The sequence below is a fragment of the Poecile atricapillus genome, chromosome 30 (genome assembly GCF_030490865.1).
Source record: "Poecile atricapillus isolate bPoeAtr1 chromosome 30, bPoeAtr1.hap1, whole genome shotgun sequence".
Lineage (NCBI taxonomy): Eukaryota > Metazoa > Chordata > Aves > Passeriformes > Paridae > Poecile > Poecile atricapillus.
In genome coordinates this window covers 267,426-291,821 of record NC_081278.1, presented here as the reverse complement: position 1 = coordinate 291,821, position 24,396 = coordinate 267,426, and the positions used below count along the sequence as shown (strand labels likewise).

The 24,396-nt window shown below is 54.0% G+C and overlaps 1 protein-coding gene across 1 annotated transcript; it reads left to right on the top strand.

Moving 5' to 3' along the window:
* Positions 1-100: 100 nt before the first annotated feature.
* On the top strand, positions 101-24,096 carry PPP1R12C (protein phosphatase 1 regulatory subunit 12C). Its single transcript, XM_058859559.1, is given in 23 exon segments — positions 101-405; positions 2,443-2,573; positions 3,359-3,477; positions 5,603-5,762; positions 9,156-9,300; positions 11,922-11,996; positions 13,027-13,121; positions 14,697-14,873; positions 15,728-15,897; positions 16,907-16,953; positions 17,110-17,166; positions 17,507-17,544; positions 18,174-18,267; positions 20,723-20,731; positions 20,733-20,831; positions 21,334-21,386; positions 21,518-21,562; positions 21,661-21,705; positions 21,795-21,903; positions 22,358-22,462; positions 22,556-22,606; positions 23,480-23,530; positions 23,657-24,096. Coding segments are annotated over 23 exon segments (2,229 nt in total). The 5' UTR covers positions 101-138; the 3' UTR covers positions 23,744-24,096.
* Positions 24,097-24,396: the final 300 nt, after the last annotated feature.

Genomic DNA, 24,396 nt, shown 5'->3' with positions numbered 1-24,396 from the left:
TTAAACCGCCGCATCTCCCATCACCCCCCGCGCCCGCCGTTGCCATGGCGACCCCGCCCCCGCGCTTCCGGCCCCGCCCCCCCTGCGGCGGCGGCGGCGGCGGCGGCCCCGGAGCGGCCCCGGAGCGGCGGCCCCGCGATGGCGGCGGCGGCGGCGGCGGCGGCGGCCCGGGAGCGGCGGCGGGAGCAGCTGCGGCGCTGGGAGGAGGCGGCGGCGGCGGCTCCGGCCCCGCGGGAGGAGCGGCCGGGCCCGGCCCGGGTCCGCTTCGAGCGGCAGGCCGAGTTCCGCGCCGTGTGCGCAGGCGCAGAGCTGGCCGAGGCGCGCGCCATGGTGATGGCGCCTGAGGGCGGCGGGCGCGCGCTGCTGGGCGGGGCCAACGCGGACGGGATCAGCGCGCTCCACCAGGTGGGCGGGGCTTAGGGAAAGGGGGCGGGGCTTGGGGCGGGGCCAACGCGGGCGGGATCAGCGCGCTCCACCAGGTGGGCGGGGCTTGGGGGAAAGGGGGCGGGGCTTGGGGAAAAGGGGCGGGGCCAACGCGGGCGGGATCAACGCGCTCCACCAGGTGGGCGGGGCTTAGAGAAAGGGGCGGGGCTTAGGGGAAAGGGGCGGGGCTTGGGGAAAAGGGGGCGGGGCCAACGCGGATGGGATCGGCGCGCTCCACCAGGTGGGCGGGGCTTAGAGAAAGGGGGCGGGGCTTAGGGGAAAGGGGCGTGGCTTGGAGAAAGGGGCGTGGTCATATTTAAAGGGACCGCAGCTGTTGGAGGTGGGAGGAGCCTGGGGAAAGGGGCGGGGCTTGGAGAAAGGGGCGGGGCTTGGAGAAAGGGGCGTGGTCAGATTTAAAGGGACCGCGGCTGTTGGAGGTGGGAGGAGCCTGGGGAAAAGGGCGGGGCTTACTGAAGGGGCGTGGTCACATTTAAAGGGACCGCAGCTGTTGGAGGTGGGAGGAGCCTGGGGAAAGGGGCGGGGCTTACTGAAGGGGCGTGGTCACATTTAAAGGGACCGCAGCTGTTGGAGGTGGGAGGAGCCTGGGGAAAGGGGCGGGGCTAACGCTGTCAGCGCCTCTGTTGATTGGCTGGGCGGTGCCTAGAGGGGCGTGGTCAGTGTGAAAAGGGGCGGGGTTTGTGTGTGAGTGACAGCGCTGCTGGCAGGGGGCGGGGCCTGGCTGGGAGCTTTGGGGGTCCCTGGGGAGGTTTTGGGGCGATTTGGGGCCGTTTCGGGTCAGGATTTGTGCCCATTTTGGGGTGTTTTTGGGGCAGTTTTGGGGTGGTTTTGGGGCGGTTTCAGGTCGGTTTTTGGGGTGTTTTTGGAGCAGTTTTGGGGTGTTTTTCGTGCCCTTTTCGGGTCAGGATTTGCGCCTGTTTTGGGGTGTTTTTGGGGTGGTTTTGGGGCGTTTTTGGGGCTTGTTTCGGGTCAGGATTTGTGCCCATTTTGGGGTGTTTTTGGGGCAGTTTTGGGGTGTTTTTAGGGCGGTTTTTGGAGCAGTTTTGGGGTGTTTTTGGGGCCCATTTCGGGTCAGGATTTGTGCCCATTTTGGGGTGTTTTTGGGGCGGTTTTTGTGCCCGTTTTGGGGCGGTTTCAGGTCGGTTTTTGGAGCAGTTTTGGGGTGTTTTTGGGGCCCGTTTCGGGTCAGGATTTGTGCCCATTTTGGGGCAGTTTTGGGGTGTTTTTGGGGCGGTTTTGGGGTGGTTTTGGGGTAGTTTTGGGGTGTTTTTGGGGCCCGTTTCCGGTCAGGATTTGTGCCCATTTTGGGGCAGTTTTGGGGTGGTTTTTGGGGTGTTTTTGGGGCGGTTTTGGGGTGGTTTTGGGGTAGTTTTGGGGTGTTTTTGGGGCCCGTTTCGGGTCAGGATTTGTGCCCATTTTGGGGCAGTTTTGGGGTGTTTTTGGGGTGTTTTTGGGGCGGTTTTGGGGTGGTTTTGGGGTAGTTTTGGGGTGTTTTTGGGGCCCGTTTCGGGTCAGGATTTGTGCCCATTTTGGGGCAGTTTTGGGGTGTTTTTGGGGTGTTTTTGGGGCGGTTTTGGGGTGGTTTTGGGGTAGTTTTGGGGTGTTTTTGGGGCCCGTTTCGGGTCAGGATTTGTGCCCCAGCCGCCGCGGTGCCGCCGCAGGCCTGCATCGATGAGAACATGGAGGTCGTGCAGTTCCTGGTGGAGAGCGGCGCCGACGTCTTTGGGGTGGTTTTGGGGTGGTTTTGGGGTGTTTTTGGGGCCCGTTTCGGGTCAGGATTTGCGCCCTTTTTGGGGCGGTTTCAGGTCGGTTTTTGGGGTAGTTTTGGGGTGTTTTTGGGGTGTTTTTGGGGCGGTTTCAGGTCGGTTTTTGGGGTGTTTTTGGGGTGGTTTCAGGCCCGTTTCGGGTCAGGATTTGTGCCCATTTTGGGGCAGTTTTGGGGCCATTTCAGGCCCGTTTCGGGTCAGGATTGGCGCCCCAGCCGCCGCGGTGCCGCCGCAGGCCTGCATCGACGAGAACATGGAGGTCGTGCAGTTCCTGGTGGAGAGCGGCGCCGACGTCAACCAGGCCGACAACGAGGGCTGGACCCCCCTGCACGTGGCTGCTGCCTGCGGCTGCCGGCACATCGCCCAGTGAGAGCCCCAAAACTGCCCCCAAACTGCCCCAAAACAGCCCTGAAACAGCCCTGAAACAACCCTGGAACAACCTTAAAATAACCCCTGAAACAACCCTAAAGTAGCCCTGAAATTACCCTGAAACAGCCCTGAAATTACCCTGAAATTACCCTTAAATTACTCCTGAAATTACCCTGAAACAGCCCTGAAATTACCCTGAAATTACCCTGAAATTACCCCTGAAATTACCCTGAAATTACTCCTGAAATTACTCCTGAAATTACCCTGAAATTACTCCTGAAATTACCCTGAAATTACCCTGAAATTACTCCAGAAATTACCTTTGAAACAGCCCTGAAACAACACCTGGAACAACCCCAAAATAACCCCAAAATAACCCAAAACCACCCCAAACTCACCTGAGCTCACCCAGAACCCCCCAGGGCTCACCCCAAACCCCCTGAATTCACCCCAAACCCCTCCCCTGCTCTCCCCTGACCTCACCTGACCCCTCACCTGTCCCAGGTACCTGCTGGATCACGGTGCCGATGCCGCCGCTGTCACCAGTGACCCCCAAACCCCCTGAATTCACCCCAAACCCCCTGAATTCACCCCAAACCCCTCCCCTGTTGTTCCCTGTTGTCACCTGTTGTTGTCACCTGTCCCCAGGTACCTGTTGGATCACGGTGCCGATGCCGCCGCTGTCACCAGTGACCCCCAAACCCCCTGAATTCACCCCAAACCCCCCCAAACCCCCCTGAATTCACCCCAAACCCCTCACCTGACCCCTCACCTGTCCCCAGGTACCTGCTGGATCACGGTGCCGATGCCGCCGCTGTCACCAGTGACCTGGAGCTGCCGCTGGAGGTGGCCGAGGACGAGGCCCTGGAGGAGCTGCTGAGGGCGGAGCTGCAGCGCAGGGGTGGGCGGGGCTAAAGGGGGCGGGGCCTGGGGGCGGGGCTAAAGGGGGCGGGGCTAAAGGGGTGGGGCCTGAGGGGCGGAGCTGCAGCGCAGGGGTGGGCGGGGCTAAAGGGGGCGGGGCCTCAGGGGGCGGGGCCTCAGGGGGCGGGGCCTCAGGGGGCGGAGCTGCAGCGCAGGGGGCGGGGCTACAGGGGGCGGAGCCTCGGGGGGCGGAGCTGCAGCGCAGGGGTGGGCGGGGCCAGGGCCTCTGGGGGCGGGGCCTGTGAGGGTGTGGCCGGACACTCGGTGCCCCACCAGGTGTGTCCAGGTGAGTCCAGGTGTGCTCACGGTGTCCCCAGGTGTATCCAGGTGTATCCAGGTGTACTGTGGGTGTATCCAGCTGTGCTCACAGTGTCCCCAGGTGTATCCAGGTGTATCCAGGTGTGCTCAGGTGTCCCCAGGTGTATCCAGGTGTGCTCAGGTGTATCCAGGTGTATCCAGGTGTGCTCAGGTGTCCCCAGGTGTATCCAGGTGTGCTCAGGGTGTCCCCAGGTGTATCCAGGTGTATCCAGGTGTACTGTGGGTGTATCCAGCTGCACTCAGGGTGTTGCCAGGTGTTCCCAGGTGTCCCCAGGTGTGCCCAGGTGTGCTCAGGTGTGTCACCTGTCCCCAGGTGTTGATGTCACCGCAGCCAAGCGCGCTGAAGAGGAGCGGATGCTGCGGGACACGCGGCTCTGGCTGTGCTCAGGGTGTCCCCAGGTGTCCCCAGGTGTACTCAGGGTGTATCCAGGTGTCCCCAGGTGTATCCAGGTACACTCAGGTGTGTCACCTGTCCCCAGGTGTTGATGTCACCGCAGCCAAGCGTGCTGAAGAGGAGCGGATGCTGCGGGACACGCGGCTCTGGCTGTGCTCAGGGTGTCCCCAGGTGTCCCCAGGTGTCCCCAGGTGTCCCCAGGTGTCCCCAGGTGTACTCAGGTGTCCCCAGGTGTGCTCAGGTGTTCTGTACCTGTCTCAGGTGTTGACGTCACCGCAGCCAAGCGCGCCGAAGAGGAGCGGATGCTGCGGGACACGCGGCTCTGGTTGTGCTCAGGGTGTCCCCAGGTGTACTCAGGGTGTCCCCAGGTGTGCTCAGGTGTGTCACCTGTCCCCAGGTGTGCTCAGGTGTGCTCAGGTGTGTCACCTGTCCCCAGGTGTGGATGTCACGGCTGCCAAGCGCGCCGAAGAGGAGCGGATGCTGCGGGACACGCGGCTCTGGTTGTGCTCAGGGTGTCCCCAGGTGTCCCCAGGTGTGCTCAGGTGTGCTGTACCTGTCCCCAGGTGTTGATGTCACGGCAGCCAAGCGCGCCGAAGAGGAGCGGATGCTGCGGGACACGCAGCTCTGGCTGTGCTCAGGGTGTCCCCAGGTGTCCCCAGGTGTACTCAGGGTGTATCCAGGTGTCCCCAGGTGTCCCCAGGTGTGCTCAGGTGTGCTCAGGTGTGCTCAGGTGTGTCACCTGTCCCCAGGTGTGGATGTCACCGCAGCCAAGCGTGCCGAAGAGGAGCGGATGCTGCGGGACACGCGGCTCTGGCTGTGCTCAGGGTGTATCCAGGTGTCCCCAGGTGTCCCCAGGTGTCCCCAGGTGTACTCAGGGTGTCCCCAGGTGTACTCAGGGTGTATCCAGGTGTCCCCAGGTGTGCTCAGGTGTGTCACCTGTCCCCAGGTGTTGATGTCACCGCAGCCAAGCGCGCTGAAGAGGAGCGGATGCTGCGGGACACGCGGCTCTGGTTGTGCTCAGGGTGTCCCCAGGTGTACTCAGGGTGTCCCCAGGTACACTCAGGTGTGCTCAGGTGTGTCACCTGTCCCCAGGTGTTGACGTCACGGCAGCCAAGCGCGCTGAAGAGGAGCGGATGCTGAGGGACACGCGGCTCTGGTTGTGCTCAGGGTGTCCCCAGGTGTCCCCAGGTGTCCCCAGGTGTCCCCAGGTGTGCTCAGGTGTGTCACCTGTCCCCAGGTGTGGATGTCACGGCTGCCAAGCGTGCTGAAGAGGAGCGGATGCTGCGGGACACGCGGCTCTGGTTGTGCTCAGGGTGTCCCCAGGTGTATCCAGGTGTACTCAGGGTGTATCCAGGTGTCCCCAGGTGTGCTCAGGTGTGTCACCTGTCCCCAGGTGTGGATGTCACGGCAGCCAAGCGCGCCGAAGAGGAGCGGATGCTGCGGGACACGCGGCTCTGGTTGGACTCGGGGCAGCTCCGGGATTGTCCCCACCCGGCCACCGGGGCCAGCGCCCTGCACGTGGCGGCGGCCAAGGGCTACATCGAGGTCATGAGGTCAGGGGGACACCTGGGGACACCTGGGGACACCTGGGGGGGGTGGCGATTTTGGGGGATTTTTTGGAATTTTTTTGGAATTTTTATGGGATTTTTTGAGGATTTTTGGTGGGATTTTTTGGGGATTTTTTGGATTTTTTGGGAATTTTTTGTGGAATTTTTGTGGGATTTTTTGAGGATTTTTTTGGAATTTCTGGGGGATTTTGGGGGGATTTTTTAGAATTTTTTTGGGAATTTTTGTGGGATTTTTTGAGGATTTTTTGGGATTTTTTGTGAATTTTTGTGGGATTTTTTGGGATTTTTTGGGAAATTTTTGTGGGATTTTTTGAGGATTTTTTGGGAATTTTTGGGGGATTTTTTGGGGATTTTTTGAAATTTTTTCGGAATTTTTGGGGGATTTTTTGAGGATTTTTTGAGGATTTTTTTTGGATTTTTTGGGGATTTTTTGGAATTTTTTGGGAATTTTTTGTGGAATTTTTGTGGGATTTTTTGAGGATTTTTTTGGAATTTCTGGGGAATTTTTTGGGGATTTTTTGGAATTTTTTGGGAATTTTTGGGGGATTTTTTTAGGATTTTTTGGGGGATTTTTTGGGGTTTTTTGGGGATTTTTTGGGATTTTTTGGGAATTTTTGGGGGTTTTTTTGGGGATTTTTGAGGATTTTTTCTGGGATTTTTTCTGGGATTTTTGTGAGATTTTTTGTGGGATTTTTGGGGATCTTTTGGGGATTTTTTGGGGGGGTTTTGGGGATTTTTTTTGTGGGTTTTTTGTGGGTTTTTGGGTGGGATTTTTGAGGGATTTCTTTTGGGCTGTTTTTGTGATTTTTGTGGATTTTTTTTGTCTGTTTTTGTGTAATTTTTTGTCTGTTTTTGTGATAATTTTTTTTTCTCTGTTTCTGTGTAATTTTGGGGACGTTTTTGTGATTTTTGTGTGATTTTTTTGTCTGTTTTTGTGTGACTTTTTGGGATATTTTTTGGGTAATTTGGGGTATTTTTTTTGTCTGTTTCTGTGCCATTTTGGGGCTGTTTTTGTGATTTTCCTGTGATTTTTTTGTCTTTTTTGTGTGATTTTTGGGGATGTTTTTTGGGGTAATTTTGTGTAATTTTTTTTGTCCATTTCTGTGTAATTTTTGTCCATTTTTGTGTCATTTTGGGGCTGTTTTTGTGTGACTTTTGGGGATATTTTTTGGGTAATTTGGGTTATTTTTTTTTATCTGTTCCTGTGTAATTTTTGTCCGTTTTTGTGACATTTTTGGGGTGTTTTTGTGCCATTTTTGGGGTGTTTTTGTGCCATTTTGGGGGTGTTTTGTGCCATTTTGGGGCTGTTTTTGTGTGATTTTTGGGGCTATTTTTGGGGTAATTTTGTGTAATTTTTTTTGTCCATTTCTGTGTAATTTTTGTCCGTTTTTGTGCCATTTTGGGGCTGTTTTTGTGCCATTTTGGGGGTGTTTTTGTGTAATTTTTTTATCTGTTTTTGTGCCATTTTGGGGCTGTTTTTGTGTGACTTTTTGGGATATTTTTTGGGTAATTTGGGGTATTTTTTTTATCTGTTTTTGTGTGATTTTTGGGGATATTTTTGGGGTAATTTTGTGTAATTTTTTTTGTCCATTTCTGTGTAATTTTGGGGTGTTCCTGTGCCATTTTGGGGTATTTTTGTGTAATTTTTTTGTCTGTTTCTGTGCCATTTGGGGGTGTTCCTGTCCCATTTTGGGGTGTTTTTCTGGGTAGTTTTTGGTCTGTTTTTGTGTGATTTTTGGGGATATTTTTGGGGTAATTTTGTGTAATTTTTTGTTGTCCATTTCTGTGTAATTTTTGTCCATTTCTGTGTAATTTTTGTCCGTTTTTGTGCCATTTTGGGGCTGGTTTTGTGCCATTTTGGGGCTGTTTTTGTGTGATTTTTGGGGATATTTTTGGGGTAATTTTGTGTAATTTTTTGTTGTCCATTTCTGTGTAATTTTTGTCCATTTCTGTGTAATTTTTGTCCGTTTTTGTGCCATTTTGGGGCTGTTTTTGTGCAATTTTTGGGGATATTTTTGGGGTAATTTTGTGTAATTTTTCTATCTCTTTTTGTGTAATTTTGGGGCTGTTTTTGTGCCATTTTGGGGTGTTTTTGTGCCATTTTGGGGCTGTTTTTCTGGGTATTTTTTGTCTGTTTTTGTGTGACTTTTTGGGATATTTTTTGGGTAATTTGGGGTATTTTTTTTATCTGTTTCTGTGTAATTTTGGGGGTGTTTCTGTGCCATTTTTGGGGTGTTTTTGTGCCATTTTGGGGTGTTTTTGTGACATTTTGGGGGTGTTTTTCTGGGTATTTTTTGGTCTGTTTTTGTGTGACTTTTTGGGATATTTTTTGGGTAATTTGGGGTATTTTTTTTGTCTGTTTCTGTGTAATTTTTTTTATCTGTTTCTGTGTAATTTTGGGGTGTTTTTGTGTCATTTTGGGGTGTTTCTGTGCCATTTTGGGGCTGTTTTTGTGCCATTTTGGGGGAGTTTTTGTGTAATATTTTTATCTGTTTTTGTGCCATTTTGGGGCTGTTTTTGTGTGACTTTTGGGGATATTTTTGGGGTAATTTTGTGTAATTTTTCTGTCTCTTTTTGTGCCATTTTGGGGCTGGTTTTGTGCCATTTTGGGCCTGTTTTTGTGCCATTTTGGGGCTGTTTTTGTGTGACTTTTTGGGATATTTTTTGGGTAATTTGGGGTATTTTTTTTATCTGTTTCTGTGTAATTTTTGTCCGTTTTTGTGCCATTTTGGGGCTGTTTTTGTGCCATTTTTGGAGATATTTTTGGGGTAATTTTGTGTAATTTTTTTTGTCCATTTCTGTGTAATTTTGGGGGTGTTTTTGTGCCATTTTGGGGGTGTTTTTGTGTAATTTTTTAATCTGTTTCTGTGCCATTTTGGGGGTGTTCCTGTGCCATTTTGGGGCTGTTTTTGTGTGATTTTTGGGGCTATTTTTGGGGTAATTTTGTGTAATTTTTTTTGTCCATTTCTGTGTAATTTTTGTCCATTTTTGTGTGATTTTGGGGCTGTTTTTGTGCCATTTTGGGGCTGTTTTTGTGCCATTTTGGGGCTGTTTTTGTGCCATTTTGGGGCTGTTTTTGTGTAATTTTTTTATCTGTTTTTGTGCCATTTTGGGGCTGTTTTTGTGTGATTTTTGGGGATATTTTTGGGGTAATTTTGTGTAATTTTTCTGTCTCTTTTTGTGCCATTTTGGGGCTGTTCCTGTGCCATTTTGGGGCTGGTTTTGTGCCATTTTTTGGGATATTTTTGGGGTAATTTTGTGTAATTTTTTTTGTCCATTTCTGTGTAATTTTTGTCCGTTTCTGTGTAATTTTTGTCCGTTTTTGTGCCATTTTTGTCCGTTTTTGTGCCATTTTGGGGGCGTTCCTGTGCCCCCCAGGCTGCTGCTGGCCGCGGGCTACGACCCCGACGTGCGGGACAAGGACGGGTGGACGCCGCTGCACGCGGCCGCGCACTGGGGCGTGGAGGAGGCGTGTCGGCTGCTGTGCGAGCACCTGTGCGACATGAGCCCCCAAAATAACGTGGTACCTGAAATTTGGGGGGTCCTTGGGGTCACCTGTGCGACATGAGCCCCCAAAATAACGTGGTATTGGAAATTTGGGGGGATTTCAGGGGATTTCGGGGGGTCCTTGGGGTCACCTGTGTGACATGAGCCCCCAAAACAACGTGGTATTGGAAATTTGGGGGGTCCTTGGGGTCACCTGTGCGACATGAGCCCCCAAAATAACGTGGTACCTGAAATTTGGGGAGATTTTGGGGGGTTTCAGGGGTCACCTGTGCGACATGAGCCCCCAAAATAACGTGGTACCTGAAATTTGGGGAGATTTTGGGGTGTTTCAGGGGTCACCTGTGCGACATGAGCCCCCAAAATAATGTGGTATTGGAAATTTGGGGGGATTTTGGGGAATTTCGGGGGGTTTCAGGGGTCACCTGTGTGACATGAGCCCCCAAAATAACGTGGTACCCCAAATTTGGGGGGATTTCAGGGGGTTTGAGGGGTCCTTGGGGTCACCTATGTGACATGAGCCCCCAGAATAACGTGGTACCCCAAATTTGGGGGTTTGGGGGGGATTTTGGGGTGTTTCAGGGGTCACCTGTGTGACATGAGCCCCCAAAATAACGTGGTACCTGGAATTTGGGGGGATTTTGGGGGGTTTGGGGGGTCCTTGGGGTCACCTGTGCGACATGAGCCCCCAGAATAACGTGGTACCTGAAATTTTGGGGGATTTTGGGGGGTTTCAGGGTCACCTGTGTGACATGAGCCCCCAAAATAACGTGGTATTGGAAATTTGGGGGGTTTGGGGGTCACCTGTGCGACATGAGCCCCCAAAACAACGTGGTACCCCAAATTTGGGGGGATTTTGGGGGATTTTGGGGGATTTCAGGGGGTTTCAGGGTCACCTGTGCAACATGAGCCCCCAGAACAACGTGGTACCTGAAATTTGGGGGGATTTTGGGGTGTTTGGGGGGTCCTTGGGGTCACCTGTGCGACATGAGCCCCCAAAATAACGTGGTATTGGAAATTTGGGGAGATTTTGGGGGATTTTGGGGGATTTCAGGGGGTTTCAGGGGTCACCTGTGCGACATGAGCCCCCAAAACAACGTGGTATTGGAAATTTGGGGAGATTTTAGGGGATTTTGGGGGGTTTCGGGGGTCACCTGTGTGACATGAGCCCCCAAAATAATGTGGTACCTGAAATTTGGGGGGTTTGGGGGGGTTTGGGGGTCACCTGTGCGACATGAGCCCCCAAAATAACGTGGTACCTGAAATTTGGGGGGTCCTTGGGGTGTTTGGGGGGTCCTTGGGGTCACCTGTGCGACATGAGCCCCCAGAACAACGTGGTACCTGAAATTTGGGGAGATTTTGGGGGGTTTCAGGGTCACCTGTGCGACATGAGCCCCCAGAACAACGTGGTACCTGAAATTTGGGGAGATTTTGGGGGGGTTTGGGGGGTCCTTGGGGTCACCTGTGTGACATGAGCCCCCAGAATAATGTGGTATTGGAAATTTGGGGGGATTTTGGGGGATTTCAGGGGGTTTCAGGGGTCACCTGTGCGACATGAGCCCCCAGAATAACGTGGTACCTGAAATTTGGGGGGTTTGAGGGGGTTTCAGGGGTCACCTGTGCGACATGAGCCCCCAGAACAACGTGGTACCCCAAAATCTGGGGGGTTTGGGGGAGTTTGTGGGGATTTGGGGGCATTTTGGGACATTTTTGGGTATTTTTTGGGTTTTTGGGAAGGATCTTTGTGGATTTTGGGGTATTTTGGGAAGGATTTGGGGACATTTTGGGGTATTTGGGAAGGATTTTGGGGTATTTTGGGCTGTTTTGGGAAGGATTTTGGGACATTTTGGGATATTTTGGGTTTTTGGGAAGGATATTGGGGTGTTTTGGGAAGGATTTTGGGACGTTTTGGGATATTTTGGGTTTTTGGAAAGGATTTTGGGGTATTTTGGGTGTTTTGGGTGTTTTGGGGTGTTTTGGGAAGGATTTTGGGACATTTTTGGGTATTTTTTGGGTTTTTGGGAAGGATCTTTGTGGATTTTGGGGTGTTTTGGGAAGGATTTTGGGACATTTTGGGACATTTTGGGTTTTTGGGAAGGATTTTGGGGTGTTTTGGGGTGTTTTGAGGTGTTTTGGGAAGGATTTGGGGACATTTTGGGGTATTTTGGGGTATTTGGGGAAGGATTTTGGGTGTTTTGGGAAGGATTTTGGGGTATTTTGGGGTGTTTTGGGGTGTTTTGGGAAGGATTTTGGGACATTTTGGGGTGTTTTAGGGTATTTTGGGGTGTTTTGGGCTGTTTTGGGAAGGATTTTGGGACATTTCGGGGTATTTTGGGGTATTTGGGGAAGGATTTTGGGGTGTTTTGGGAAAGATCTGGGTGGATTTTGGGGTATTTTGGGGCATTTTGGGGTGTTTTGGGGTGTTTTGGGAAGGATTTTGGGGTATTTTGGGGTGGTTTTGGGTGTTTTGGGAGGGATTTTGGGACATTTTGGGGTATTTTGGGGTGTTTTGGGGTGTTTTGGGGTGTTTTGGGAAGGATTTTGGGGTGTTTTGGGGTGTTTTTGGGTGTTTTGGGAAGGATTTTGGGGTGTTTTTGGGTGTTTTGGGAAGGATTTGGGGACATTTCGGGGTCCCCCCAGGGGCAGCGTCCCTGTGACCTGGCGGACGAGGAGACCCTGCCCCTGCTGGAGGAGCTGCAGCGGCGCCAGCACCACGTGAGACCCCCAGAAACCTCCCCAAAATACACAAAATCCCACCCAAAATACACCCAAAATCCACCCCAAAAACCTCCCCAAAATACACAAAATCCCACCCAAAATACACCCAAAATCTGCTAAATCCCACCCAAAAATCAATCCACAAAAACCTCCCAAAAATACACCCAAAATACACAAAATCCCACCCAAAAAACACCCAAAATCCACCCCAAAAACCTCCCCAAAATACACAAAGTCACACCCAAAAAACACCCAAAATCTGCTAAATCTCACCCAAAAATCAATCCACAAAATCCTCCCAAAAATACACAAAATCCCACCCAAAAAACACCCAAAATCCACCCCAAAAACCTCCCCAAAATACACAAAATCACACCTAAAAAACAACCAAAATCTGCTAAATCACACCCAAAAAACAATCCACAAAATCCTCCCAAAAATACGCCCAAAATCCACAAAATCCCACCCAAAATACACAAAATCACACCCAAAATACACCCAAAATCTGCTAAATCACACCCAAAAAACAATCCACAAAATCCTCCCCAAAATGCACCCAAAATCCGCTAAATCACACCCAAAATCCACACAAAATCTGCTAAAATACACCCAAAAAACAATCCACAAAAAACCTCCCCAAAATCCACAAAATCTCACCCAAAAATACACAAAACCTTCCCCAAAACCCCCAAAATCCAACTCAAAAATCCCTGAATCCCCCCAAAATCCCCAATTTCCCCCCAAAAAATCCCAAATTCCCCAAATTCCCCCAAAATCCCCAATTTCCCCCCAAAAACCCCAAATTCCCCCAAATTCCCCCAAATTCCCCCAAAATCCCCAATTTCCCCCCAAAATCCCCAAATTCCCCCAAAATCCCCAATTTCCCCCAAAATCCCCAAATTCCCCCAAATTCCCCCAAATTCCCCCAAAATCCCCAATTTCCCCCCCCCAGGACCCCCCCCCCCCCATTTTGGGGGTCCCCGAATCGGCTCCGGGGGGGTCCTGACCGCCCCTCCCCCACCCCCAGCTCCGCAGCCAGAAGGACCCGGGGGCCCCTCCCCCACCCCCGGCACCGGAACCTTCCGGAGCCCCCCCGGCCGTGGGGGGGGGCAGGCACCGACGGTGAGACCCCAAAATCCCCAAAATTCCCCCAAATTCCCCAAAATTCCCCCAAAATCCCCAAAATTCCCCAAAATCCTCCCAAAATCCCCCAAAATCCCCAAAATCCCCCAAATTCCCCCAAATTCCCCAAAATCCTCCCCAAAATCCCCAAATCTCCCCAAAATCCCCAAAATTCCCCCAAAATCCTCCCCAAAATCCCCCAAAATCCCCAAAATTCCCCCAAAATCTCCCCAAAATCCCCAAAATTCCCCCCAAATTCCCCCAAAATCCTCCCCAAAACCCCCAAAATTCCCCCCAAATCTCCCCAAAATCCCCCAAATCCCCAAATTCCCCGAAATCCTCCCCAAAATCCCCCCAAAATCCCCCCCAAATTCCCCCAAAATCTCCCCAAAATCCCCCAAAATCCCCAAAATCCCAAAATTCCCCAAAATCCCCCTCAAATCCCCAAAATCCCCCCCAAAATCCCCCCCAAAATCCCCCCAAAATCCCCCCAAAATCTCCCCAAAATCCCCAAAATTCCCCCAAAATCCTCCCCAAAATCCCCAAAATTCCCCCAAAATCCTCCCCAAAATCCCCAAAATTCCCCCAAAATCTTCCCCAAAATTCCCCCAAAATCCCCCAAAATCCCCAAAATCCCCAAAATCCCCCCAAAATCCCCCAAAATCTACCCCAAATCCCCCAAAATCCCCAAAATCCCCAAAATTCCCCCAAAATCTTCCCAAAATCCCCCCCAAAATCCCCCCCAAAATCCCCCCAAAATCCTCCCAAAATCCCCCAAAATCCCCCCCAAAATCCCCAAAATCCCCCCAAAATCCTCCCCAAATCCCCCAAAATCCCCAAATTCCCCCAAAATCCTCCCAAATCCCCCAAAATCCCCAAAATTCCCATTTTTCCCCCAAATTTCCCATTTTCATGTTTTTCCCCCGTTTTCTCTGTGAATTTCCATTTTCCCGTCCGTTTTTTCCCAAATTCCCACTTTATTTCCCGATTTTCTCCCCAAATTTCCCATTATTTCCCATTTTTCCCCCGTTTTCTCCTTGAATTTCCCGTTTTTCCCCCTAAAATTCCCATTTTCCCCCCCCAAATTCCCGTTTTTCCCCGTTTTCTCCCCAAATTTCCCATTTTTCTCCCCAAATTTCCCATTTTTCTCCCCAAATTTCCATTTTTCTCCCGAATTTCCCGTTTTTTCCCATTTTTTCCCCAAATCCGGGTTTTTTTCCCTTTAGAAGCTCGGTGTGCCGCGGCATTTCCCAGGAGAAGCAGCAACCCCAAAAATCCCCATTTTTACCCCATTTTTACCCCGTTTTTTTCACCGTTTTTTCCCGTTTTTTCCCCGTTTTTTTCCCAAAATCCCGTTTTTTTACCCCAAATCCGGTTATTTTTTTGGCAGGAGCTCGGTGTGCCACCGCAGCTCCCGGGAGAAGCTGGGACCCCTAAAATCCCCATTTTTACCCCATTTTTCCCCATTTTTACCCCCGTTTTTTGCCGTTTTTTCCCCGTTTTTTTCCCATTTTTTTTCCCGTTTTTTCCCAAAATCCCGTTTTTTCACCCCAAATCCGGTTATTTTCCTGGCAGGAGCTCGGTGTGCCGCCGCAGCTCCCGGGAGAAGCTGGGACCCCTAAAATCCCCGTTTTTACCCCGTTTTTACCCCGTTTTTTGTCATTTTTTCACCGTTTTTTCCCCGAATTTCGGGTTTTTTCCCAAAATCCCAGTTTTTCACCCCAAATCTGGTTTTTCTCCCCCAGGAGCTCGGTGTGCCGCCGCAGCTCCCGGGAGAAGCTGGGACCCCAGAAATCCCCGTTTTTTACCACCATTTTTACCCCTTTTTTCGCCGTTTTTTCGCTGTTTTTTCCCCGAATTTCGGGTTTTTTCCCAAAATCCTAGTTTTTCACCCCAAATCCGGTTATTTTTTTGGCAGGAGCTCGGTGTGCCGCCGCAGCTCCCGGGAGAAGCTGGGACCCCTAAAATCCCCGTTTTTACCCCGTTTTTACCCCGTTTTTCCCCCGTTTTTTGTCATTTTTTTCCCCCGAATTTCAGGTTTTTTCCCAAAATCCCGTTTTTTTCACCCCAAATTCCCGTTGTTTTTCCCCAGGAGCTCGGTGTGCCGCCGCAGCTCCCGGGAGAAGCTGGGACCCCTAAAATCCCCGTTTTTACCCCATTTTTACCCCCGTTTTTTGTCATTTTTTCACCGTTTTTTCCCTGAATTTCAGGTTTTTTCCCAAAATCCCTGTTTTTTACCCCAAATCTGGTTATTTTTTGGCAGGAGCTCGGTGTGCCGCCGCAGCTCCCGGGAGAAGCTGGGACCCCTAAAATCCCCATTTTTACCCATTTTTTACCCCGTTTTTTTGCCGTTTTTTTCGCCGTTTTTTCCACCGAATTTCGGGTTTTTCCCAAAATCCGGTTTTTCACCCCAAATTCCCGTTGTTTTTCCCCAGGAGCTCGGTGTGCCGCCGCAGCTCCCGGGAGAAGCTGGGACCCCTAAAATCCCCGTTTTTACCCCCATTTTTACCCGTTTTTTGCCGTTTTTTCACCGTTTTTTGTCATTTTTTCCCGTTTTTTCCCAAAATCCTGTTTTTTTACCCCAAATCTGGTTTTTCTCCCCCCAGGAGCTCGGTGTGCCGCCGCAGCTCCCGGGAGAAGCTCTCGCTGCAGGCCCGGGACAGGGTGGGGGAGGGGGCGCTGCCCCCCTCCCCTTACCCCTCCTCCCCCCGGGTGGGGGAGGGGAAGCCGAGAGCGACGAGGGGGGGGGGCAGCGACGGGGAGCCCCCCCCGGGGGGTGAGAATTGGGGGGAAAAAACGGGAATTTGGGAAAAAACGGGGATTTGGGGGGAAAAACGGGGATTTGGGGGGAAAAACGAAAGGAATTTGGGAAAAAAAAAACGGGGAGTTTTTGGGGAAAAATGGGAATTATTGGGAAAACGGGAATTTTGGGGGGAAAATGGAGAATTTGGGGGAAAAAAATGGGGATTTTGGGGATCAAAAATGGGAATTTGGGGGGGAAATGGGGATTTTGGGGAAAAAATCGGTGATTTTTGGGGGGAAAATGGAGAATTTTGGGGGAAAAATCGGGATTTTGGGGAAAAATGGGAATTTTGGGGGATTTTGGGGTAAAAATGGGGATTTTGGGGGATTTTTGGGTAAAAATGGGAGTTTGGGGTAAAAAATGGGGATTTTGGGGGATTTTGGGGTAAAAAATGGGGATTTTGGGGTAAAAAATGGGGATTTTGGGGGATTTTGGGGTAAAAAATGGGGATTTGGGGTAAAAATGGGGATTTTGGGGGATTTTGGGGTAAAAAATGGGGAGTTTGGGGATTTTGGGGTAAAAATGGGAGTTTGGGGGATTTTGGGGTAAAAAATGGGGATTTTGGGGGATTTTGGGGTAAAAAATGGGGAGTTTGGGGGATTTGGGGGTAAAAATGGGGATTTTGGGGGATTTTGGGGTAAAAAATGGGGATTTTGGGGGGATTTTGGGGTAAAAATGGGGATTTGGGGGTAAAAAATGGGGATTTTGGTGGATTTTGGGGTAAAAATGGGGATTTTGGGGGATTTTGGGTAAAAATGGGATTTTGGGGTAAAAAATGGGATTTTGGGGGATTTGGGGTAAAATGGGATTTTGGGGTAAAAAATGGGGATTTTGGTGGATTTTGGGGTAAAAATGGGATTTTGGTGGATTTTGGTAAAAATGGGGATTTTGGGGGATTTTGGGGTAAAATGGGGATTTTGGGGTAAATCCCAGGGATTTGGGGGGGGGAGGGGCTCTGACCTCTCCCCTCCCCCCCCCTCAGACCCCCCCGAGGCTCCGCCCCCCAACGGCCCCTCCCCCCCTCTGCCGGTAAGGCCCCTCCCCCTCCACCCCGAGCCGGGCAAAGGGGCGGGGCCTGGGCCCGGCCCCGCCCCCACCGACCCCCCAGCCCCCCCCCGGGGCTCTGCAGGTCGGATCCCTGGGGGGCGTGGCCAGGCCACCCCCGGGCCCCCGCCCCCCGCCCAGGCCCCGCCCCCCGTGCGCCGCTCCTCTTCCTCCCCGCGCCTGCAGGCCCCGCCCACGGTGAGGCCACGCCCCCTTTTCCCGCCAAAACCGCGCCCCCTTTTCCGCCAAAACACGCCCCCTCCCCCCCTTAACGCCCCTCCCCCACCCCAGCAGGACCCGGAGCCTCCCGGCCGCCCCTCCCCCACCCTGGAGACCCCCCAGGTGAGACCGGGGGGGGGGGAGGGGAGAGGGGGAGGGGCCTGAAGGGGGAGGGGCTGGAAGGGGGGAGGGGCTGGAAAGGGGAGGGGCTGGAAGGGGGAGGGGCTGGAAGGGGGAGGGGCTAAAAAGGGGAGGGGCTGGAAAGGGGGAGGGGGCTGACGCTGCCGCCCCTCCCCCCACAGCCCCCCCCGCCCCCCCCGGACCCCCCCGGGACCCCCCCGAGCAGCGGCTGCGCAGGTGAGGCCCCTCCCCCCACCCCAAAACTCCCCAAAAACCCCAAAATTCCCCCAAAAACCCCAAAACCTCCCCAAAAACTCCCAAAATTCCCCCAAAAACCCCAAAACCTCCCCAAAAACACCAAAACCTCCCCAAAAACTCCCGAAATTCCCCCCCAAAACCCCAAAACCTCCCCAAAAATCCCCAAAATCCTTCAAATCTCCCCAAAATCTCCTTTCCTTCCCCAAATCCTGCCCAAAACTCCTGGATTCCCCTCCCAAATCCCGAATTTTGGCCCCCAAATCCCGAATTTTCCCCCCAAATCTTGGATTTCTCTCCCAAATCCGGGATTTTGGCCCCCAAATCCCAGAAATTTCTCCCCCAAATCTCAAATTTTCCCCCCAAATCTGGGATTTTGGCCCCCCAGGCCATTCCAGCCCCTCAAATCCCCAATTTTGGCCCTGAAATCCCAGAATTTCCCCCCCAAATCCAGAATTTCCCCCCAAATCCCAGAATTTCCCCCCAAATCCAGGATTTTCCCCCCCAAATCTGGGATTTTCCCCCAAATCCGGGATTTTCCCCCCAAATCCGGGATTTTCCCCCCCAAATCCGGGATTTTCCCCCCCAAATCAGGGGTTTTTCCCCCCCAGGCCGTTCCAGCCCCCCAAAGCCCGGGATGAGGAGTCGGAGTCGCAGCGCAAGGCCCGGAGCCGCCTGATGCGCCAGGCACGGAGAGCCACGCAGGTGAGGGAGCCAAAAACACCCGAAATACACCCAAACACACCCTGAAATCACCCCAAAACACCCCAAAATCACCCTGAAACACCCCAAAATACACCTGAAATACCCTGAAATCACCCAAAATCACCTGAAATACACCCAGAGCCACGCAGGTGAGGGAGCCAAAAACACCCGAAATACACCCAAAATACACCTGAAATCACCCAAAATACAACTTAAATCACCTGAAATCACCCAAAATACACCTGAAATCACCTGAAATCACCCAAAATACACCTGAAATCACCCCAAAATACACCTGAAATACCCTGAAATCACCCAAAATCACCTGAAATACACCCAGAGCCACGCAGGTGAGGGAGCCAAAAACACCCGAAATACACCCAAAATACACCTGAAATCACCCAAAATACACCTGAAATCACCTGAAATCACCCAAAATACACCTGAAATCACCCCGAAACACCCCAAAATACACCCAAAACACCCCAAAATACACCTGAAATACCCTGAAATCACCCAAAATCACCTGAAATACACCCAGAGCCACCCAAATACAGCCAGAGCCATGCAGGTGAGGGACAAAATACACCTGAAATCACCCAAAATACACCCAAAACACCCCAAAATACACCTGAAATCACCCAAAATACACCTGAAATCACCCCGAAACACCCCAAAATCCACCCCAAAACACCCCAAAATACACCTGAAATCACCTGAAATCACCCAAATACACCTGAAATACACCCAGAGCCACGCAGGTGAGGGAGCCAAAAACACCCGAAATACACCCAAAACACACCTGAAATCACCCCAAAATCACCCCAAATACCCCCAAATCACCCCAAAATACACCTGAAATACCCTGAAATACCCTAAAATCCACCCAAAATACCCCAAAATCACCCAAAATACACCCAGAGCCACGCAGGTGAGGGACAAAATACACCTGAAATCACCCAAAATACCCCAAAATACCCCAAAATACACCTGAAATCACCTGAAATCACCCAAAATCACCTGAAATACCCCAAAAATCACCCAAAATCACTTGAAATCACCTGAAATCACCTGAAATCACCCAAAATAATCCAAAATCACCTGAAATCACCCAAAATAATCCAAAATCACCTGAAGTCACCCAAAATAAACCCTGAACCACCCAAATACAGCCAGAGCCACGCAGGTGAGGGACCAAATACACCTGAAATCACCCAAAATACACCCAAAACACCCCAAAATACACCTGAAATCACCCCGAATTCACCCAAAATACACCAAAATCACCCAAAATACACCCAGAGCCACGCAGGTGAGGGACCAAATACACCTGAAATCACCCAAAATACACCTGAAATCACCCAGAAATCACCCGAAACACCCCAAAATACACCTGAAATACCCTGAAATCACCCAAAATACACTGAAATCACCCAAAAATCACCCGAAACACCCCCCGAAATCACCCAAAATACACCTGAAATCACCTGAAATAATCCGGAATACCCCGAAATCACCCGAAATCACCCGAAATCACCTGAAATCACCTGAAATCACCCAAAACACCCCAAAATCACCCAAAATACACCTGAAATCACCTGAAATAATCCGGAATACCCCGAAATCACCCAAAGTCGCCTGAAATCGCCTGAAATCAGCCGAAATACCCCAAAATACCCCAAAGTACCCAAAATAAACCTGAAATCACTTGACATCCACCCAAAATCCCCCAAAATCCTCCCAGGTCCCCCCAAACCCCCCAAATCCCCCAAACTCCCCAAATCTCCCCCTAAACCCCCCCAGGACCCCGAGTGACCTCAAGTAACCCTTTGACCTCCAAATGACCCCGAATGACCTTGAAGTGACCTTGAATGACCTTCAGGTGACCCCTGGGGCGACCTCGAGTGACCCCAAAAATTCGAAAATTTTACCGAATGACCTCGAGTGACCCCGTGACCTCCAAATGACCTTGAATGACCTTCAAGTGACCCCAAATGACCTTGAAGTGACCCCAAATGACCTTGAAGTTACCTTCAAGTGACCCCTGGGGCGACCTCGAGTGACCCAAAAAATTCAGAATTTTTATTGAACAACCTTGAGTGACCCCATGACCCCCGAATGACCTTCAAGTGACCTCTAAGTGACCTTGAATGACCTTCGAGTGACCCCTGCAGTGACCTCGAGTGACCCCGAGCACGAGTTCCGCTGAATGACCTCGAGTAACCCCGTGAGCCCAAAATGACCCCACTGAGTGACCCCCAGGTGACCCCTGAGTGACCCCTGAGTGACCCCTGAGTGACCCAAATGACCCCTGAGTGACCCTTGAGTGACCCCTGAGTGACCCCCTGATGACCCGAGTGACCCCTGACCCCTGAGTGACCCCAGTGACCCTCAGTGACCCCTCAGTGACCCCTCAGTGACCCATTTGACCCCCGTGTGACCCCGGCCCCGCCAGGGCGTGACCCCTGACGGAGCTGAGGGCAGCGGAGCAGGGGATTGGCCGAGCCGCCGAGGGGCGTGGCCAGGAGCAGCCAATCAGGGACGAGGGGAGGCGGGACCCGGCCGTGAGTTCCCCCAGGGGGGAAATTTGGGGGGATTTGAGATGGATTTGGGGATTTTGGGGGGGATTTGGGGGTCCTGGGGGGATTTGGGGGAATTTTGGGGAGATTTGGGGGGTCTTGGGGGGATTTGGGGAGGATTTGGGTGTATTTGGGGGTTCCTGGGGGGGATTTGGGGGGTCCTGGGGGGATTTGGGGAGGATTTGGGGGGATTTGGGTCAGATTTGGGGGGTCTTGGGGGGATTTGGGGAGGATTTGGGGAGGATTTGGGGGGTCCTGGGGGAATTTGGGGGGTCCCTGGGGGGATTTGGGGAGGATTTGGGGGGATTTGGGGGGTCCTGGGGGAAATTTTGGGGTTTTTAGGGGGTCCCAGGAGATTTGGGGGAGGTTTTGGGAAGATTCCGGGGGATTTTGGGGGTTTGGGGCGGGGTCTTTGGGGGATTCGGGGGGGTCCGGGGGGGTTTTTGGGGTCTCCCCCTTCTCTCACCCCCCCCCTCCCCCACCCCAGGACCCCCCGCGGCTCCCCGCCCCCCCCGCCCCCCCCCGCGCAGGTGACCAAAGGTGAGTGACCCCCCCCTCCCCCACCCTTCCCCTCCCCCCTCCCCCCCCCCCCCCCCGTGGAATTTGGGGGGTCCCGAGGGGGTCCCGACCCCTCCCCCACCCCCCCAAAATTCCCCCTTTGGGTCCCTCAGGGCCGGAGCCGCCGCAGCCCCCGGGGGGGGCGGAGCCTGTCCCAGGTGAGGGGGTGGGGGAGGGGGGGGGTGGGGGAGGGGAAGGGACCCCCCTCCCCCCCCACTGAAACCCCCCCCAACCTCTGCGCCCCTCCCCCACCCAGGGCTCAGAGAGCGACGGGCCCGAGGACGCCCCTCCCCCACCCCAGGTAAAAATTCCGGGGGGGATTTTGGGGATTTTTGGGAAATTTTGGGAATTTGGGGGGATTTGGAAAGGGGGGGGGGGGGGGGTCTGCAGTGGCAGCCCCCTCCCCCCCCCTCAACCCCCTCCCCTCCCCCACAGCCGCGCCCCCGCTCCCCCCAACGGGCTCCGCCCCCCCCCAGCCCCGCCCTTCGATTACCAGCAGGTAACGGGCGGGGCTGGGGGCGGGGCCTGGGGCTGGGGGCGGGGCCTGGATCGGGGGCGGGGCCTGGGGCTGGGGGCGGGGCCAGGCTCAGGGGGCAGGGCCAGGCTCAGGGGGGGCGGGGCCTGGATCGGGGGCGGGGCTGGGGGCAGGGCCAGGCTCGGGGGGGCGTGGCCTGGGCTGGGGGCGGGGCCAGGTGCGGGGGGCGGGGCCTGGATCGGGGGTGGGGCAGGTGGCGGGGCCTGGATCGGGGGGTGGGGCTGGGGGGCGGGGCCTGGGGCAGGGGTGGGACCTGATCAGGGGCGGGGCCTGGGGTGGGGGCGGGGCGTGGATCGGGGGCAGGGCCTGGATCGGGGGCGGGGCCTGGGGCGGGGCCTGGCGGGGGGGCGGGGCCACGTTTCGGGGTCCCCCCCCCCCCCTTCCCCGGCATTCCAGAACATTCCCCGCGGCCCCCCAGCTGTTCCAGGAGCTGTGGGAGGAGAACGAGCGGATCCGGGAGCAGCTGCAGGAGGCGGAGCTGGCGCTGACCCAGAGCCGGCTGGAGCTGGAGAGGGTCACTCAGGTCCGTGGCTGCTCCGTCCTCGGGCTCCGGGGCCGTCCCGGGACCCCCCCCCCCCCAAACTCCCGGCATCTCCCGCCTTTTCCCTCCCCACAGCGGCAGGAGCGCAGCGCCGAGCGGCCGGCACGGCTGGAGCTGGAGAGATTCGTGAGTCACCCCAAAAACGCCACACGGAACGCCTCACGCTGCCCCTCGGCCCTCGGCTCCATTCCCCTCACATTCCCCTCACGATTCCCCTCAGGATTCCCAACAATTCCCCTCACATTCCCCTCAGGATTCCCCTCACGTTTCCCCTCACATTCCCCTCACGATTCCCCTCACGAAACGCCTCACGCTGCCCCTCGGCCCTCGGCTCCATTCCCCTCACATTCCCCTCACGATTCCCCTCAGAATTCCCCACAATTCCCCTCACGATTCCCCTCACATTCCCCTCACTCTGCCCCTCGGCCCTCGGCTCCATTCCCCTCACATTCCCCTCACATTTCCCCTCACGTTTCCCCTCATGGTTCCCCTGATTCCCCTCACGATTCCCCTCAGGATTCCCCTCAGGATTCCCCTCAGGATTCCCCTCAGGATTCCCCTCAGGATTCCCCTCACGATTCCCCTCAGGATTCCCCTCACGTTTCCCGCCCTTTTCTTCCCTCACGTTTCCCGCCCTTTTCTCCCCTCACGTTTCCCGCCCTTTTCTCCCCTCACGTTTCCCGCCCTTTTCTCCCCTCACGCCGGCCGCCATTTTGTCCCCTCACGATTCCCGCCCTTTTTCTCCCCGTTTCTCCTCACATTTCCCCTCACGTTTCCCCTCGTGTTTCCCGCCCTTTTCCTCTCCCTTTTCCCCTCGTTTTCCACCCTTTGCTCCCCTCACGTTTCCCACCCTTTTCCCCTCACGATTCCCCTCACTTTTCCCACTCTTTTCTCCCCACGTTTCCCACCCTTTTCCCCTCACATTTCCCCTCACATTTGCCCATTTCCCCTCCCATTTCCCCTCTCATTTCCCGTCCCTCTGCTCCCGCTGTGTCCCAGGAGCGCCGGGCGCTGGAGCTGAAGGCGGCTGAGCTGGAGGAGGAGCTGAAGGTGACCTGGGGGACCCCTGGGGGACCCCCGAGCCCCCCAATTCCCCCATTCCCCATTCCCAGGGGGGTTTTGGGTGGATTTTGGGGGATTTTGGGGGTCGGTTTCTGACCCCCGGCCGCTCCCCAGGCCCTGTCGGACCTTCGGGCCGACAACCAGCGGCTCAAGGACGAGAACGCGGCGCTCATCAGGGTCATCAGCAAACTCTCCAAGTGACCCCAAATCCGCCAAAATCCGCCCCAAAATCCGCCCAAATCCACCCAAAATCCGCCCCAAAATCCCCCGCCCCGCGGGGGCGGAGCCAAACGCGCCGGGGGCGTGGCCGGAAGGAATGGGCGGAGCCGCTGCCAAAGGGGGCGTGGCCAAAGCCGCGGGGGGCGGAGCCGATTTCATTGCACTGAGGTGGAAGCTGCCAAAGGGGGCGTGGCCAAGCCAAGGGGGGCGTGGTCTGTGAGCGCCAGGCCCCGCCCCCACCTCTCCCCGCATGCCAATCACGCGCCGTTCGTCCAATCAGAGCGCGGGGGGCGGGGCCGCCTCGAGCCCCGCCCACCCCGTCCCTCCCCCCCTCCCCTCCCCCCCCCCCCCGCGAATATTTTTGTGTAAAAAAAGAGGAAAAAGATTAAAAAAGGGCGAAAGGCGGGGGAGGGGCGCAGACCAGCTGTGATTTTTTTATATAAATATATTTGTAGAGCTCTGTGGGTACAAATTCCCCTCCCCCACCCCGCCCCCACCCCCACCCATCACTCCAACCCCGACTTTTGTCCTTTTTCCTTCTTTATTCTGTCCAAAAAAAGGTTAAAAAAAGAGAGAAAAGGGGGGCGGGGGGAAAAAGGGGAGGGGGGAGGGGGCGACTTTTACCTGCAAAGAGA